This window comes from Penicillium alfredii (assembly GCF_028826965.1).
Source record: "Penicillium alfredii strain IBT 34128 chromosome Unknown utg000011l_segment0_segment0, whole genome shotgun sequence".
NCBI lineage: Eukaryota > Fungi > Ascomycota > Eurotiomycetes > Eurotiales > Aspergillaceae > Penicillium > Penicillium alfredii.
The window spans coordinates 636,080-651,211 of NW_026622708.1; the positions used below are offsets into that span (position 1 = coordinate 636,080).

The 15,132-nt window shown below is 53.1% G+C and overlaps 6 protein-coding genes across 6 annotated transcripts; 3 read left to right on the plus strand and 3 right to left on the minus strand.

The window, feature by feature from the left end:
• Positions 1 to 35: 35 nt before the first annotated feature.
• Positions 36 to 981, minus strand: NUU61_008674 (putative polyadenylation factor subunit CstF64; the record flags this gene model as incomplete). The annotated part of the gene is made up of 2 exons (XM_056659199.1): positions 36 to 877; positions 930 to 981. The coding sequence occupies 2 exons, from the start codon at positions 979 to 981 to the stop codon at positions 36 to 38; spliced, it is 894 nt and encodes a 297-aa protein (XP_056507492.1).
• A 178-nt stretch (positions 982 to 1,159) lies between these two features.
• Positions 1,160 to 2,254, plus strand: NUU61_008675 (prohibitin subunit PHB2; the record flags this gene model as incomplete). Its single annotated transcript, XM_056659200.1, has 4 exons — positions 1,160 to 1,328; positions 1,381 to 1,449; positions 1,508 to 1,863; positions 1,928 to 2,254. 4 exons carry the CDS (start codon positions 1,160 to 1,162, stop codon positions 2,252 to 2,254), a joined length of 921 nt encoding a protein of 306 aa, XP_056507493.1.
• Positions 2,255 to 3,828: 1,574 nt separating this feature from the next.
• On the plus strand, positions 3,829 to 5,160 carry rmt2 (protein-arginine N5-methyltransferase; the record flags this gene model as incomplete). Its single annotated transcript, XM_056659201.1, has 1 exon — positions 3,829 to 5,160. One exon carries the CDS (start codon positions 3,829 to 3,831, stop codon positions 5,158 to 5,160), a length of 1,332 nt encoding a protein of 443 aa, XP_056507494.1.
• Positions 5,161 to 5,299: 139 nt separating this feature from the next.
• Positions 5,300 to 9,027, minus strand: NUU61_008677 (putative DUF221 domain protein; the record flags this gene model as incomplete). The annotated part of the gene is made up of 3 exons (XM_056659202.1): positions 5,300 to 6,312; positions 6,363 to 8,806; positions 8,861 to 9,027. The coding sequence occupies 3 exons, from the start codon at positions 9,025 to 9,027 to the stop codon at positions 5,300 to 5,302; spliced, it is 3,624 nt and encodes a 1,207-aa protein (XP_056507495.1).
• Positions 9,028 to 9,857: 830 nt separating this feature from the next.
• Positions 9,858 to 13,082, plus strand: NUU61_008678 (MCM DNA helicase complex subunit MCM4; the record flags this gene model as incomplete). The annotated part of the gene is made up of 5 exons (XM_056659203.1): positions 9,858 to 10,152; positions 10,208 to 11,062; positions 11,117 to 11,188; positions 11,243 to 12,432; positions 12,492 to 13,082. The coding sequence occupies 5 exons, from the start codon at positions 9,858 to 9,860 to the stop codon at positions 13,080 to 13,082; spliced, it is 3,003 nt and encodes a 1,000-aa protein (XP_056507496.1).
• Positions 13,083 to 13,305: 223 nt separating this feature from the next.
• On the minus strand, positions 13,306 to 14,472 carry NUU61_008679 (uncharacterized protein; the record flags this gene model as incomplete). The annotated part of the gene is made up of 1 exon (XM_056659204.1): positions 13,306 to 14,472. One exon carries the CDS (start codon positions 14,470 to 14,472, stop codon positions 13,306 to 13,308), a length of 1,167 nt encoding a protein of 388 aa, XP_056507497.1.
• Positions 14,473 to 15,132: the final 660 nt, after the last annotated feature.

A 15,132-nucleotide genomic window follows, 5' to 3' on the forward strand; every position in this document is an offset into this window, starting at 1 on the left:
GACAAAGAGCAACCGTTGGCACAATACTGTTGCCACTACCGCATGGCACCCTGCATCAATTGTTGCCGTAGCAGCATGATCTGGCTGCGCTCCATAGGAGGAAGAGCATCAATAGCAGCCTGTGGCATGCTGAGTACCTGCTGAAGAAGCTCATCTTGGCCCGGGACTTGAGGTTGAGCAGCAGGTTGTGGTGGAGGAGGAGCAAAGGGAGTGCCCATGACAGGCGGAGTAGAGATTTGGCCAGGGACCGCACCATAGGGCTGGAATTGCTGGGCGACCTGAGGGGGAGCAGCGGGTTGGGCCGCTGGCTGAGCGGCCTGTTCAACAATAGAACCAAGCAGCTGGTACTCGACCAGGTTCATGAGCAGCAGAGCCTGGAAAACAGCATAGGCCAGCTGGGGCGCTTGGCGCAGCAGCTCCGTCGCGCGAACAGGGTCGGCTGCGGCAAGAGATTTCATCTGGGTGAGGACGTCAAGAAGTTGGTTGGGTGGGAGAGAGGCGAGGGTGTGCGAGATGGCATTGGGGCAGTCCAGGTGAGGTGGCAGCTCGACACCCGGTGGGAGCGGAGGAAGCGGCACCGAACCCGGAATCTGCTGGGGCTGGCTGGGCTCTGGAGCCATCATTTGTTGTGCTGGTTGTGAGTAGTCTAGCGGGACGGAGTCTTTCTCGTTGTTGTGTGGCCAGTCAACGCGAATCTTGCGGCCCATGATCTCGTAGTCGTTGAGGTTGCGCACTGCCGAGGCAGCGGCATCAGCGTCGGCGAAATCGGCGAATCCATATCCCTTAGGCTTTCCAGTCTCCGGGTTCATCATTAGCCGGAATTTGGTGACGACACCAGCAGTGCTGAGGATGTCTTTGACCTGTTCCTCGGTGAGGTCTGCGACGGGGTCAGCTCTCAGCGCTCGGGATGGGGCAACCACAAAACATACTGTATGGGATGTTCCCCAAAAACACGCTTTTCCCAGATCGATCGGGTGCCATGGTGACAGATAAGTGAGGCCGATAATGAGTGCAAGAAAGAAAGAAGACGCGGCGCCATGGAGCTGCAAGAAACATTCTGCCGGACTTTGGACTGACCGCCCAGACCTCACCTCATCCACTCGGACATTGCCAAGTCCGTCTTTCTCCATCCCATCCTTCTCTCCACCCACCATTCATCATGTCGCAAAATCAGCGGGAGGCTTGGGAACGAGTGCAGACGATGCTGCAGAAGCGCAAGGGCGGCTTTGGCGGATTCCCGTCCGGCGGTGGCCGTGGCGCGGGTATGACAAGTGCACTCATCCTGTTAGGTGTTGGCACTTGGGCAGTTTCAAACTCGCTGTTCAACGGTATGCTGCTTTGGAAAACTGTGATATTCAAGTGTCTAACGAGCTTTTCTAGTGGACGGTGGACACCGTGCCATCAAGTACTCGCGGCTAAGTGGTGTGCGGAAGGAAATCTACAATGAAGGTGCGCATAGCTTCAGAAGACCAACCGAGCTGGGACTAACATCATCGGGTGACTTCAGGAACCCACATCCGTATCCCCTGGCTGGAGACTCCCATTGTCTACGATGTCCGCGCGAAGCCCCGCAACATTCCCTCTCTGACCGGTACCAAGGACCTTCAGATGGTGAACATCACCTGTCGTGTCCTGTCGAGACCCCGTGTGGACGCCCTGCCGCAGATCTATCGAACACTCGGCCAAGACTTCGATGAGCGGGTGCTGCCGTCGATTGTCAACGAGGTGTTGAAGAGCGTGGTGGCCCAGTTCAATGCCAGCCAGCTGATCACACAGCGTGAGAATGTCGCCCGCTTGGTCCGAGAGAACCTCGCCCGCCGTGCGGCCCGGTTTAACATTGCCCTGGACGATGTGTCGTTGACGGTATGTGCTTTCTGGTTCTTTACTAGCAGAAGATGAAATTTGCTAATGTCGATCTACCGTACAGCACCTCACTTTCTCTCCGGAATTCACGGCTGCCGTCGAAGCTAAGCAAGTGGCCCAGCAGGATGCCCAGCGAGCTGCCTTCCTGGTCGACAAGGCCCGCCAAGAGAAACAGGCCTTCATTGTGCGTGCTCAAGGTGAAGCTCGCTCAGCGGAGCTGGTCGGTGATGCGATCAAGAAGAGCAAGAGCTACATCGAGCTACGGAAGATTGAGAATGCTCGTCACATTGCTCAGATCCTACAGGAGAGCGGTGGCAAGAACAAGCTTTACCTGGATACCCAGGGCTTGGGCTTGAATGTGAATGCCCATGTTGGTGAGGAGACCAAGTAAAATGGAATCTTAATACAGCGAGGTTACGGTGGAGTGGAATATCTGTACAAATAGCTATTTCAGGAGCATCCAAATGAGGTCTCTTCTCTTTTTTTTCATTGATCCTAGGTTTGTTTCTAGTGTAGTCTTGTCTGGGTGCTGGGGTTAGGTGAAGCCGAAATACACCCATTCTCTACCTTTCATTAGATCAGTCAGATTAAAGGCCTGCTACCTACACTTGGTTCCGTCGTACTTCAGTCTTTTACATCTGAAGCAATACGTTTTTGTTTGCAAACTTGCTTCCTCATCCATCCCCTTGTTTGCAGCCACACTTCCCGACCTTTGTCTGGCGTACAAGGTATGAAGCGGGCCATTCGCTTGCTTGTGGAGGACCGGCAATTCAGTCCAAGATCATGCTCTTCTCACCAATATTTCGGCAAGGAAGATAGAGCAGCGAGTTGTTTGTAAAAGTCATCAAGTGACAGGCGGTAATGCGGCCCGCAGAGGGTTTTGGACAAGAGTGTCCGATATGCTTTATCACTCTTTTGATGAACCCTGTCACCATAAAATTCGCTGAGCTTTTGCAAAGTGTTCTGGTGATCGTTGGCCGTATCCTCTGTCAATTCCTTCCAGGCCTTGTTATACGTGTCAAATATCACCGTATTCGGGTCCGTACCAAGTAATCTTAGAAGGCATATCCCAAGACTAAACACATCTTGGATCATCTTGTACTTCGTCCACTTCTTATGCACCATTTCTGCAGTTTGAAGTCATTAGCCTGCTGTAGTGCAGATAGCAAGGGATATATAGATTTCCGACGAGCCTGGAGACTTATGCCCATCGGACCCTATATTTCCTTTAGGGAATTTAATGTTGATTTCCTCGAAGTGTTTGATAGAGATCGCGATATCCCAATCGATAATTTTCCATTGCCAGGAGCTCGTTGTCTCCCAGTCCCAGTACTTCAACATCACATTCTCTAGTTTGAGATCCAGATGGATGATTTCCAACTTGTGAGCTGCCTTTACTCCCTTGGTGACCTCCCTCATCATCATCGTGGGTTTTTTTTTTTGGCGTAACAGCCCCCCACATTCACATGCTTTGATATTGTAAATTAGGTTTTAAGAATTAAGCTAATTTTTATCGAAAGTCTTTTATTGATATTTCTTTCTTTATTTGCTCTCGTCGCGATGTGTAGCCTGACCTACTTGTTAGCGTTATATATCACTAGACAGTGGCGGAAGTGACGAGAGGACTTCGATATTTATAGAAGAATGTAGTAGAATTACTAATTCAGCTATATATATATTCACTATCTAGATAATAAAGATCAGTATTATATAGCAAGCTGTATATACTCAAGATCCAGAAATTATCGAGGGCATCTAGAGAATACAATTGACTAAGTTTAAGATTTGACTACCCACACCGAACTCAAGACTTTTCTCTCCGGTTGCAACTCGCGACTCAACACCAAAAAAACCCCCCTTCAATTATGCGTGAAAACTTGAGATAATCTGTTCTATATTCCCATCTCATTTCATTTTCAAACACCCTGCGACATTCCCTCCATTTCCGCAAGCAACCCCGCCACAATGGCCGACCCCGCCGACCAAGACATCCGAGTCCACCTCACTGACGTGGACGTCGACCTCGATGTGCAAGAGGTCCTCTTAGCCGCGTCGCAACATGACCTCGCCAAACTGCGCCGGCTCTCCCGCACCCAGTCCTCCGTTCCCGACGCAGCAAACGTGAAAGATCCCGAAACAGGGTACTCGCCGCTGCACGCCGCAATTGCCGCCTGCGAGCCGGACCCCGAGGAAGAAGCGAACGGGGTGAATGGCACCGGTGCCAACGGCGTGGAGACAAGCAATGACGACCACTCTGCCGAGTCGGAGGTGATTCGGTCGGGGATTGACACGGTCAAGTTCCTGCTGCAGGAGGGCGCGATCTGGAATGACCTGGATAACAATGACGAGACGCCTGGGTGTCTTGCGCGCAGGATCAAGGCGCATGCGCTGTATGAGTTGATTGTGGATGCCGGTGTGCGGGCGGAGCTGTTGCTGAATCGGTTGGATGGGTACGAGGAGCTCTCAGATGGAGAGGAAAGCGACAACAATGAAGAAAAGGAAGAAGAAGCAGAAGCAGACAAGCAGACAACAGAAGAAGAAAAGACGACAGAAGCGGAGGCACAGACCGATGCGGACACAGTACCGCAGCTTGTGCAGGCCTCGACAGAATCCGATGCCACGGCCGGCACCAACCCCAACGTGACCAACCCGCGCTACCTCGACTCGCACCTCAACATCCAGCAGGACAGGATCCTGGACGAAGATCAGAACGGGGTAATGATGGGCTGGGAGAGCGACATCATGCGCAAATCCGCGCGGGCCCTCCTCCCAACGCCGGGACTGAACGTGCTGAACATCGGGCACGGGATGGGTATCGTGGATGGATTTTTCCAGGAGCAAGGCCCGGCGAGCCACCATATCATCGAAGCGCATGCCGATGTCGTCGCGGAGATGAAGCAGCGCGGGTGGGACACCAAGCCCGGAGTAGTAATCCACGAAGGCCGGTGGCAGGATATCCTGCCGGGGCTGGTGGCTGCGGGCGAAACCTTTGATGCGATCTATTATGATACTTTTGCCGAGTCGTACAGCGATTTCCGGGACTTCTTTTCCGAGCAAGTTATTGGGTTGCTGGAGCAGGAGGGCCGATGGGGCTTTTTCAATGGGATGGGAGCGGATCGCCAGATCTCGTACGACGTCTACCAGAAAGTCGTAGAGATGGATCTGTTCGAGGCCGGGTTCGACATCGACTGGGAAGATATCCCGGTCCCTAAATTGAATGGCGAGTGGGAGGGTGTCCGAAGAGCTTATTGGGTGGTCGATAACTACCGACTGCCGCTGTGCCGGTTTATGGATTAAGATAAGATGCCTTGAGAATAACACCCTTGCCCGAGGGGAAAAAGAAGAAAAGAAACATGATGTATATGACAGGATGCAACGCTTCAAAATGCTATGCAGTGACTTGAGAAAAACGAGGCCAACGCCCGGCAATGCAACTTCACAATTGAATCAGGTCCACCTCTGAGAAATCTGGCGGACTGCGACTGAAGATCGTCCGACACTTGCCGTCCAGGGCCTGGTACTCGTTGCTGACCCAGATGTGCTTACTGAACCGCTGTGTCCGGTACACTTCGTCGTCACTCACTCCCAGATCATCGCGCGGGATCCAGACAACAGGCCGTTTGGCGCGTAGGGCTTCATGCTGGAACGCACGTTGCACCAGCTGGTCACGCTCGTCTGGCGTGAGATCCTCCAGTTCGTCATGGATCCCTGCAAATAGAGCATGACCCATGGAGTGGGTGGGCGGTCCTTGGGCCTCGGCATCCTGCGCAAGCTTCTCGCGCATAGTCTGCACAGTCGGAGTGGAACCGGCCGAATTGAGTCCGAAATATTTGGATCGTCGCTTTGATGTGCGATCAGTCCACGACGGGCGCTTATTGCCGAGTTTTGGCGTGCAGAGGCGATCGTTAGAATTGAATTGTTTTCGGGAGTTCTGGTCCATCCCCAAGGTCTTAAGCTCAATGTCTCGTGCCTCTCGATCCTGGTGTTGTTCCTGGCGCCCGAGCTCGGGCTCCTGGTCATCATCATCCTCTTCATCGATAGCCAGACCCAGACGAGCGTGTTGGGCGCGACGGAACTCATCGTCTCGTCGCACAGCCTCATCCTCCAGAGTAATGGGCAGGTAGCGGATCAATGGACTAAATGCCTCACTGAGAAGAATTTGGTATCCAACGGTCAACACAAGGACTACAATCATGCAAATGCCTTGGCCTTCACACGCAACTTCGCCATTCTCGTCTCGGACTAGGAAGAAGAGTCCGATGAGACATACTTCCATGACGTAAAGACCAGTGAATAGTTGGTTGATGGCCCTTGGAAAAAGAAGGCCACCGGTGTCGAAACGGAACTTGGTGACATAGAGTGTGTTATAGCGGTAAACAAACCAGAAGAGGCTGAAGGTGATAATGTTGAACACAAGAATGAGAGGCGCAACCACGCAATAGATGAGCCCTAGCAGAGCGTTAGATAGCATTAGCACCGGAGAGGGCGGGAATACATACCGATTGAGGCCAGTGTTGTGTAAACCGGGAAAAATGTTCCCCATTGCATTTGGTTGAGGTTGGTGGTTCGGGCCCATTTCTTCCTGGCCGTAGCATCCATAATCGGAGCTAGGATGAACCAGCTCACTAGGCCAAAGATCTGGACGAGAGCACCAGCACTGACCGACATGGCTTGCAGAATCATGTATGAGAAGAAATAATTGCTGGACTTGGGGATATTTTCAGCCAAAAGCTCTGGCCAGCTAGTCACGTTGGTAACGTTGTCGATAATTGTCGAGAAGCTGGAAGCGATGGTGACCACCAAGAACAACTGCACAAACAAAAATGTAAAGTAGTAGTTTTGCACCGTGAGTTCGATAGCCATGCCAGTGTGCAGACCCTGTGTGCGGCTGAGGAAGCGAAGAATCAGGGGCAGTACTGCCATCAAGATGGCCAAACACAGCGCGGGCAGGATACCCTGGATGGCCGAGATGAACCAGCTCGGGAGCTTGCCAATCCAAGCGAGCCATGTAAAACCCTGGAGATAGGTCAACTGCGAAAGCAGTCCCGTAAATGCGACGGGGAATGCCCACCCAACCACCATTGCACACACGAGCGTGATGATACCGAAGGTGCGCAGGTAGCGCTCCCACCATTTAATGGACATGTTATCCCAAATGACATCGTCAGGGGAGATTTCGACGATCCGAGGCGCCATCTGTTTAGGAACGTGGTGACTGACAGATTGGCAGGCCATGTGCGCGGCGACTTGATGATTGAACTGGATGAACGCCGAGTTCATCAAGGGGAATCGCTCGGGATGCTGCTGGTCGATCTCGATTTCGAGATTCAACCGAGCGAGTTCTTTTCGACAGTGATTGATTGTATCGACTTTCTTGCCAATCAGCCAAAGCGACGGCATCCAACTCAGGCCAAAGATGGGAAGACGCATCGTATCACGATCTCTTGGTCGGATGTATTTTTGCCATGTCGGCTCTCCATAATCCTCGTTATCAAAGTTTTCGTTGTAGGCGACTGGGTACTCTTCATCTGCGTCTTTTCCATCCTTGCGGGTGTGCTTGTTGCTTTTTTCTTTATCCCCCTCAGCCTTTTCAGAACCGCGACGTCCCTGGCCAGAAGCAGGCGTGCCAGGTCCGGTGAGAGGATATTCGTCAGGCTCTGGTACTCCTGATGGTTTTGAATGAGAAGACACTCGAGTTTTCCAGAACGGACGCTTTGGCGGCGATTCTAGCTCGCGTGATGAAACACCGACGGGCTGATCTGTTTCGGGGTGGCCTGTCTCGGGTGTACGTGGCATTGAGACACTGTGAACAGATGCCGTCGCAGCATCTGTAGTGTGCTTTTCTTGAGGGAGAACCTCACTGTCTTCCGGAGGGGTATTCCCACGAGGCGGCAGTACGTTTTCTGTGGTGGCAACGAAGCCCCGGCTTTTGGATAGCGTGCCATCGAGACCATTTTCAACTTTCTTGAGGCCTCCCAACATCGACTTGCCCAGCTTTCCCACCCCTTGTCCAACGGCCCCAGCTGCCATAATAGCAGGATCAAGCATTCCAAGCCGAGGTGGGTCCTCGGAGGTGCTCTCTCGCCTTCCTTCTGAGGGCCTATCCAAGACTTCTTGCAACGTGTGGGCATCATGAGGATCACCAGAACTGATTCCTGGACCCATTGCCATGTGTGATGCTCGCTCATCGGTCGATACTTTTTCCTTCTCTGTATTTTTCTTGTCCTCCCCAGCCTTCTTGGCCTCTGCCTTGGCTCGCTTCAGCTGAGCTTTTTTGCATTTGATGATCAATTCCGTTTCAGCGGCCTCAAGCTGCAAGGCGACATTGTTACGCTCCTTGACCTTCTCATTCAAATCGTCGAAGTTGCGGTTGATCCAGATGTTTCTGACCCCACCTGGGAATACATCGAAGAGTGTAACGAGTGCGTCAACATCAAGCCAGCTGCGCGGAATTGCTGTCACAAGCACAGTAGTCGCAGAAGCACGCAGTCGATGTTGGGGGGACGTCATGTAGGCTTGGCGCAGACGGATATACCCCCGGAGTTCATCGAAGAATACGGCACAGACGTAGAATATGACGATGACGGCCATCACCAGGTGTGCCCAGTACCGATGGGTGTGCTCCGGAGTGACATTACCCCAAGCCAGCTGGTCCAAACCGGTGACGTTCCATCGAGGACCAGGGCCGGTGCCATTTTGAAAGGTGGTGCCTTTTCCGCCAACACGATTTACCGGGAGGAGCACAGGAAGTATAAGGCAACCCAAGGGGACGAAGATCTTAAGAAGCATGCGCAGATAGCGCAGGAAAAAGTATGCGTCCAGCCCACACTTTTGGATGAATTCTGAGCTGGAAGTGCGAAAAACAGGGCTGATCCAGCGGAAGAGACCCGGCGGCGAGGGCTTCGTGCGTTCTCGATCCGGGACGAGGTAAGTTCGTGGTTGACTAGAAATTCCGTCGGTTAACCCCATACTTTCCTCAGTTTGGGTTCGAACTTACTAAATGCGAGTGAGTTTGCCTTTCAGCAGCAAAAAGAGCAGAAACTCGATAACAAAAACAATAATGGCCGTCGTTAGCGAGGCCACAAATGTTTTGATCGGGACCCCCTGGGCTCTTCGGCCGTGTCCACCTGTGTTCTCCAACGCTTTCTCCAGGCCTGATGCCATGGCGATCGGCGGTAAGGATCGTGCAGAGAGAAGACCAGGCAAAGCAAAAGTTAGAACACCGCGAGTCGTGTGCGAAATAATCGGGGCATCCCGAGATCTTGTAGATGCGGTCAGTGGGAGGATCAAAAGAGGTTGAAAAAAGACATCCAGAAATTGGATTTCGGGGAGAGAGCGAGAGATGGTTTCCGTAATAAAGGAAGCTAAGAAAAAGAAACCTTAACAATCACGAATAGAAACAAAGACGCCGGATCAGCGGTGGAGCGCGCTATCCCCAGAGATGCAGTGATGTCTCGGGTTGCACAATGACTGCAGTGGCTGCCGGCAGCTTTCCAAGAAATTAGTAGGGCTTTGACAGGGATGATTGGAGGGATCGCGGAAACGCCGATCGTTTGTGGAATGACATCAGGCGCCTGGTGAAACAGCCTGGCTGACCCTGGCGGCTCCGAGGAATAGGAGATAGGAGGAAGGCAGAAATAGGAGACAACCTCGGGGAGTTTTGTTCTCGACTGCGTCCCAACCTTGGTCTGAGCCTGATGCTCCAGGCAGCACGTACACAAATCACCCAAATGGGAAAGCGCGGTGATTGGCGCCTGTCAGGAGAGTGGCGGTGCTAGTTATGTCATCATACCGCCACTTCCAAATTTTCCAGAGCAAAATGACACGTGATGTGGCTGGTGAACACGTCGTCCCAAAGAGGAAACCACTTTACGCGCGGGTCGCGTCCCACGCGTTGCCGGGGAAAAGAGCTTTTGTCTCCCTTTCTCAGTCACCCGTTCCCCATCCACTTTTGCCTATCTCGAGTATTCCGCCACTATCAATTCACCCTCAACATGTCGTCCCCGGCATCAAATCGGAGGGGTCGTCCTTCTAAAAACTCCACGGCGTCGCCCGTATCATCCATGTCTCGACAGGAACCTCCCAGCAGCCCAACTTTCCAGGCAACCCCCCGTGCCTCCCGACGCCTGATGGCCGAGGGAGCTGCACCGTCCTCATCTCCAATTTTCTTCCAGTCATCTCCCACCAAGGGCCATGATAGCGCAGAAACCCCCGATGCTCGGATGGCAGATGCGAGTTCCAATGTGGATGATGGAGAGAGAACACCGCGGGGAAACCCTGGGGTCAGAGGTATGCGACTTTGCAATTTGTCTTGAAGCATATGGAAGTACTAAAATCACAGCAGACTCTTCCCCGATCAACTACATCCCAAGCTCTAGCCCAACCCGGGGGTTCGGCCGAACAGACATCCGCTCAGATCTTCGCTCTGATGCCCTCAGCACGAGTAGTGGGTTATTCGTGTCACCGCAACAGGGTCGTCGCGGAGCGCCTCGCCGCAGTGACTTGCATTCAGGTGGCTTCGGCTCCACCCCCGCCCGCAGGAATCGGGTGTTCGTGGATGCCAATGGGATGCCCGCAGGTGACAATGCGCCTCGCTCCGATGCCACATTTTCAAACATCCACCCGGGCACGTCGGAGGCCGAAGCAATGGCTGGTAACTCTTCGCGCGTGATCTGGGGTACGAATATCTCGATCCAGGATTCGATGTCGGCGTTCAAAAACTTTTTGTACAACTTCGCCACGAAGTATCGACTTTGGGCGGATGGCGCTTCAGAGGATGAGACCCGCATCCTTGGAGAGGCAGCAGAGAAGCGTGAATATATCAACTTGTTGAACGACATGCGCCGGCTCGGTGTGACGACCTTCAATATGGATGCCCGGAACCTGAAGGCGTACCCCTCAACACTCAAACTGTGGCATCAATTGTCTGCATACCCGCAAGAAATCATTCCGTTGATGGATCAGGCCGTGAAAGATGTAATGGTCGATCTGGCTCTCAAGGAGATGGATGTTTTGCGGTCGGAAAGTCAGCGCGGCGCCCAATCTCGAGACCGACGGGGACAGCCCATTCTCACTTCGGATGGTGTCGTTCAGCCTGCTGATGTGCCTGATCTGGTTGGCGAGGTCGAGGCGATGTCTTTCAAGGTTCTTCCGTTCGGCCTGGATAGGACAGTGAACATGAGAGATCTTGACCCCGCTGGTACGTTTTCTATTGCGTGCTTCCACTGGTGGTAGCTAACATTTTGTTTTCTAGATATGGACAAGCTAGTCAGCATTAAGGGTTTGGTCATCCGAGCCACGCCCATTATCCCCGATATGAAAGAAGGTAAGTACAATGAAAATTGGTGGTTTTGAGAGTAACTAACACAATCGATCCTAGCCTTTTTCCGCTGCAGTGTTTGCAACTATGGTGTTCAGGTCGACATCGACCGAGGCAGAATTGCGGAACCAACGATTTGTCCTCGAGAGTCATGCCAGGAGAAGAACTCGATGCAACTTCTTCACAATCGCTGTTCATTCTCAGACAAGCAAGTAATCAAGCTTCAGGAAACACCAGACAATGTCCCGGATGGTCAGACGCCTCACTCAGTTTCCTTGTGCGTGTACGATGAGCTGGTCGATATCTGCAAAGCAGGTGACCGTGTCGAGGTGACGGGCATTTTCCGCTGCAACCCCATGCGTGTCAGTGCTCGACAGCGGTCCCAGAAGACCCTGTTCAAGACCTATGTGGATGTTCTTCATGTGCAAAAGGTCGACCGCAAGAAGATGGGCATCGACTTGTCAACCGTCGAGCAGGAGATGTCTGAACAGGCGGCAGAGGCCGACCAGGCGCGCAAGATCTCGGCTGAGGAAGAGGAAAAGATCAAGCGGACTGCTTCTCGGCCTGATATTTACGAGCTCCTTGCCCGATCCCTGGCCCCTAGCGTGTACGAGATGGACGATGTGAAGAAGGGTATCTTGCTGCAGCTTTTTGGTGGCACCAACAAGACCTTCCAAAAGGGTGGTAACCCACGCTACCGTGGCGACATCAACGTTCTTCTTTGTGGTGACCCGTCTACCTCTAAATCGCAATTGCTTCGCTACGTTCATAAGATTGCACCGCGCGGTGTTTACACTAGCGGCAAGGGTTCGTCAGCCGTCGGTTTGACAGCCTACGTGACGCGTGATCCAGAAACTCGCCAGATGGTGCTGGAGTCAGGTGCTCTAGTCCTGTCGGATGGCGGCACTTGCTGCATTGATGAATTCGACAAGATGAACGAGTCTACGCGCTCCGTTCTCCACGAAGTTATGGAGCAGCAGACCGTGTCGATTGCCAAGGCGGGCATTATCACCACTCTGAATGCCCGTACGTCTATCCTGGCGTCCGCCAACCCGATTGGCAGTCGATACAACCCCCGGCTTCCCGTTCCACAAAACATCGACTTGCCCCCGACTTTGCTTTCTCGATTTGATCTTGTTTACCTTGTGCTGGATCGCGTCGACGAATCGGAAGATCGCCGCCTAGCCAAGCACTTAGTCAACATGTACCTGGAGGATGCTCCAGAGCATGCCAGCTCGGAGGAGATTCTGGTAAGTCTTGATTGTCTCAGAACATAACATATGGTTCTATCTAACAGTCCCTCCTCTAGCCCATTGAGTTCCTTACGGCCTATATTACATACGCCAAGACCAACATCCAGCCAGTTCTCACCCCGGCAGCCGGCACCGCATTGGCTGATGCCTATGTGGCCATGCGCCAGCTGGGCGATGACATTCGCTCCTCAGAGCGCCGAATCACAGCTACTACTCGGCAGCTCGAGTCAATGATCCGGCTATCTGAGGCACACGCGCGTATGCGTCTGTCACCCGAGGTGACGGCCGCAGACGTCGAGGAAGCCGTCCGCCTGATCCGCTCTGCGATCAAGCAGGCCGCGACGGATTCCCGCACTGGTCTGATTGACATGGGTCTGCTGACCGAGGGCACCAGCGCCAGCGAACGCCGCATGCGCGACGACCTCAAGCGCGCCGTGCTGGCCCGCGTGGACGAGCGCGGTGGAATCGGCGGCGGCACGGTCCGCTGGGCCGACTTGTTCCGTGACATGAGCGAGCAAAGTGATGCACCACTGGACCACAACCAGTTCGGTGATGCCGTGCGCTCGCTGGAGGCGGAGGGTGCTGTGTATGTCTCTGGGGAGGGCCCGCGGCGAAGCATCCGCCGAGCAGCTCCCGGCCTGTCCTAAACTCGATGATACAATGACGCGATGATTTAGATTCGGCTGCATGTCATTCTCCGCGCTCGAGGGTGTCTGGCGTTTCGATTTGGGCGGGGGTTCATAGCAACAGTATGAGTAATGCATCTTTGTTCTGTATTCATGCATGCAGGTCTTGATATAATTCCGCGTCAACTATGAACACCTCAGTTTGCCCAACAAGTGTGATACATCTCATCTCAAGTGAGCTTGTTTAATCCCCTAGAGATTCCCCATCCGCCCAACCAACAAGGAACTCATCCAACAAGTCGTAGTTGGCCCTCTCGGTTTCTTCGTGAGGGTCAGCAGTGTTGGATTTCGCCCTCATTCCAGGCTGCGTTCGCGCTGGCAGAGAAGTATTGGATATTGCCATGTTTCTCAGACTGCCATCCGCGATGAGCGGCTTGGTACCGAGTGCATCCAGATCAAGGCCCAACCCATTTACATCCATAGCAAAAGGGCTGCCCATATTCTCAATGTCAAGTCCCTGATACCCCTCGGAAGCACTATCATTTCCCGTCAAACTGTGCGCAGAGCTGGAACCCTCATATTGCAGCAGTGGATCAAGTGACTCGCTGCTTGAATGGCTGACAACAGATTCCGGCGAGTGGCACCGCGGCATAGACCACGAGGGCTTCCGTTGGACCCGTATGCGCTGTGCTCGAGTCCTGGGAATAGCAGAACCAGGATAAGGCTGGTTGTGGGTAGGAATACCAGAGCGACTCTGACGCTGGCAATGCTCGGTGAATAGTTCGTTCAGGATGGTGTTTAACTGCGACAGCTTGTCCTCGGCGAACTGGTCACGCTTCCTTTTCGGCGCAGTCCGCTGTTTCGGCGATGGCACATGCTCTGTCCTCTCAAGTGAAGCGGCAGCGGCGGCGGCGGCATTCCTCGCATGAGAACCACTAGGATCGCATTGTCGTGATGGAGCTGGTTGTGACTCAGCCTCAGCCTGGAGAGCTTCCTCGTCAAAGGCCCGTGCAGGCTTGAAGCTGATATTGTGCTCCGTTAGGAGCTGTTTCAGATACCTAATACGGTTTTCGAGGAGATACACGTAGCTGCGGGGGACTTCGCGCTTAGTGAGCGGGTCGTAGCCCACGCACCGGACGTGGGCCTTTGCGCAGGATTGGCAGCGTGGGAGCCGCTGGTCACAGCGGTGTTTGCGGAGGCGGCAGCGGTTGCAGGCTGAAACGTTGCGGAATGATGGGACGGGGAGTTCCGATGTGATGGGTTGGGGATTGGCGAGGGGTCTGGTCTGGGGTGGTTGCGTTGTCTGGGTTGCAGGTATGGATTGAGTGTTACGGGCTGTGAAATCGGAGAGCAAGAATCCCCATTGCCTGTTGCTTGGGGCTGGTGAAGCTGGAGCCATGAGGTTCAGCATCGTGGAGATTAGGGCTTGGACTCATGGATTCTGCCCGGGATCAATGTCGTGATTTAGAGTAAAATAAATGAATAATTGAAGCAAGAAAACGAGAAAAAAAGGTCAAAAGAAAAGAAACTCCTATTATCATAACAATAAAGTAGATGGGCTCTCGTGCGAGACACTTCCAGATTGGCTCTGCCGGCATACAAGCTCAGGAATACCGAATTCCGGGCATCAAGGTGAACAGTGGCAAGCTCGAATGCCGAAAGCCAATTCGAACTCCGAGGCAGTCCGAAGAGGGGTTGACGGGTCGATCGTAGAGCTGTTGGTGGCTGTTCTAGAGCAAAATGCATGCTGATCTACGGGAGGGGACCCTATGTGGGCTCCACTTGACTCTGGGAAATGGAGTGGCAACACGAGAGTATACTCCACTGTAAGATGTCATTTTATAATCTATGAATTTGTAGCGAAATGCGTCCTCGATTCGAGTCTCTTCATGCTCGTATAACTCCAGTGCAGCTAATCGGGATGAATATAGCGTAGAGGGTGTGAAGGGAGATAAGAAAAGGATTCGCAACTAGCTTAAAAACTATTAGTGAGATAATATATACATCAAAGAAAGAACATCCTCGGGGTATTCCCCGCATTCCTTTGCGCCCATGTTCAATTGATTTGATT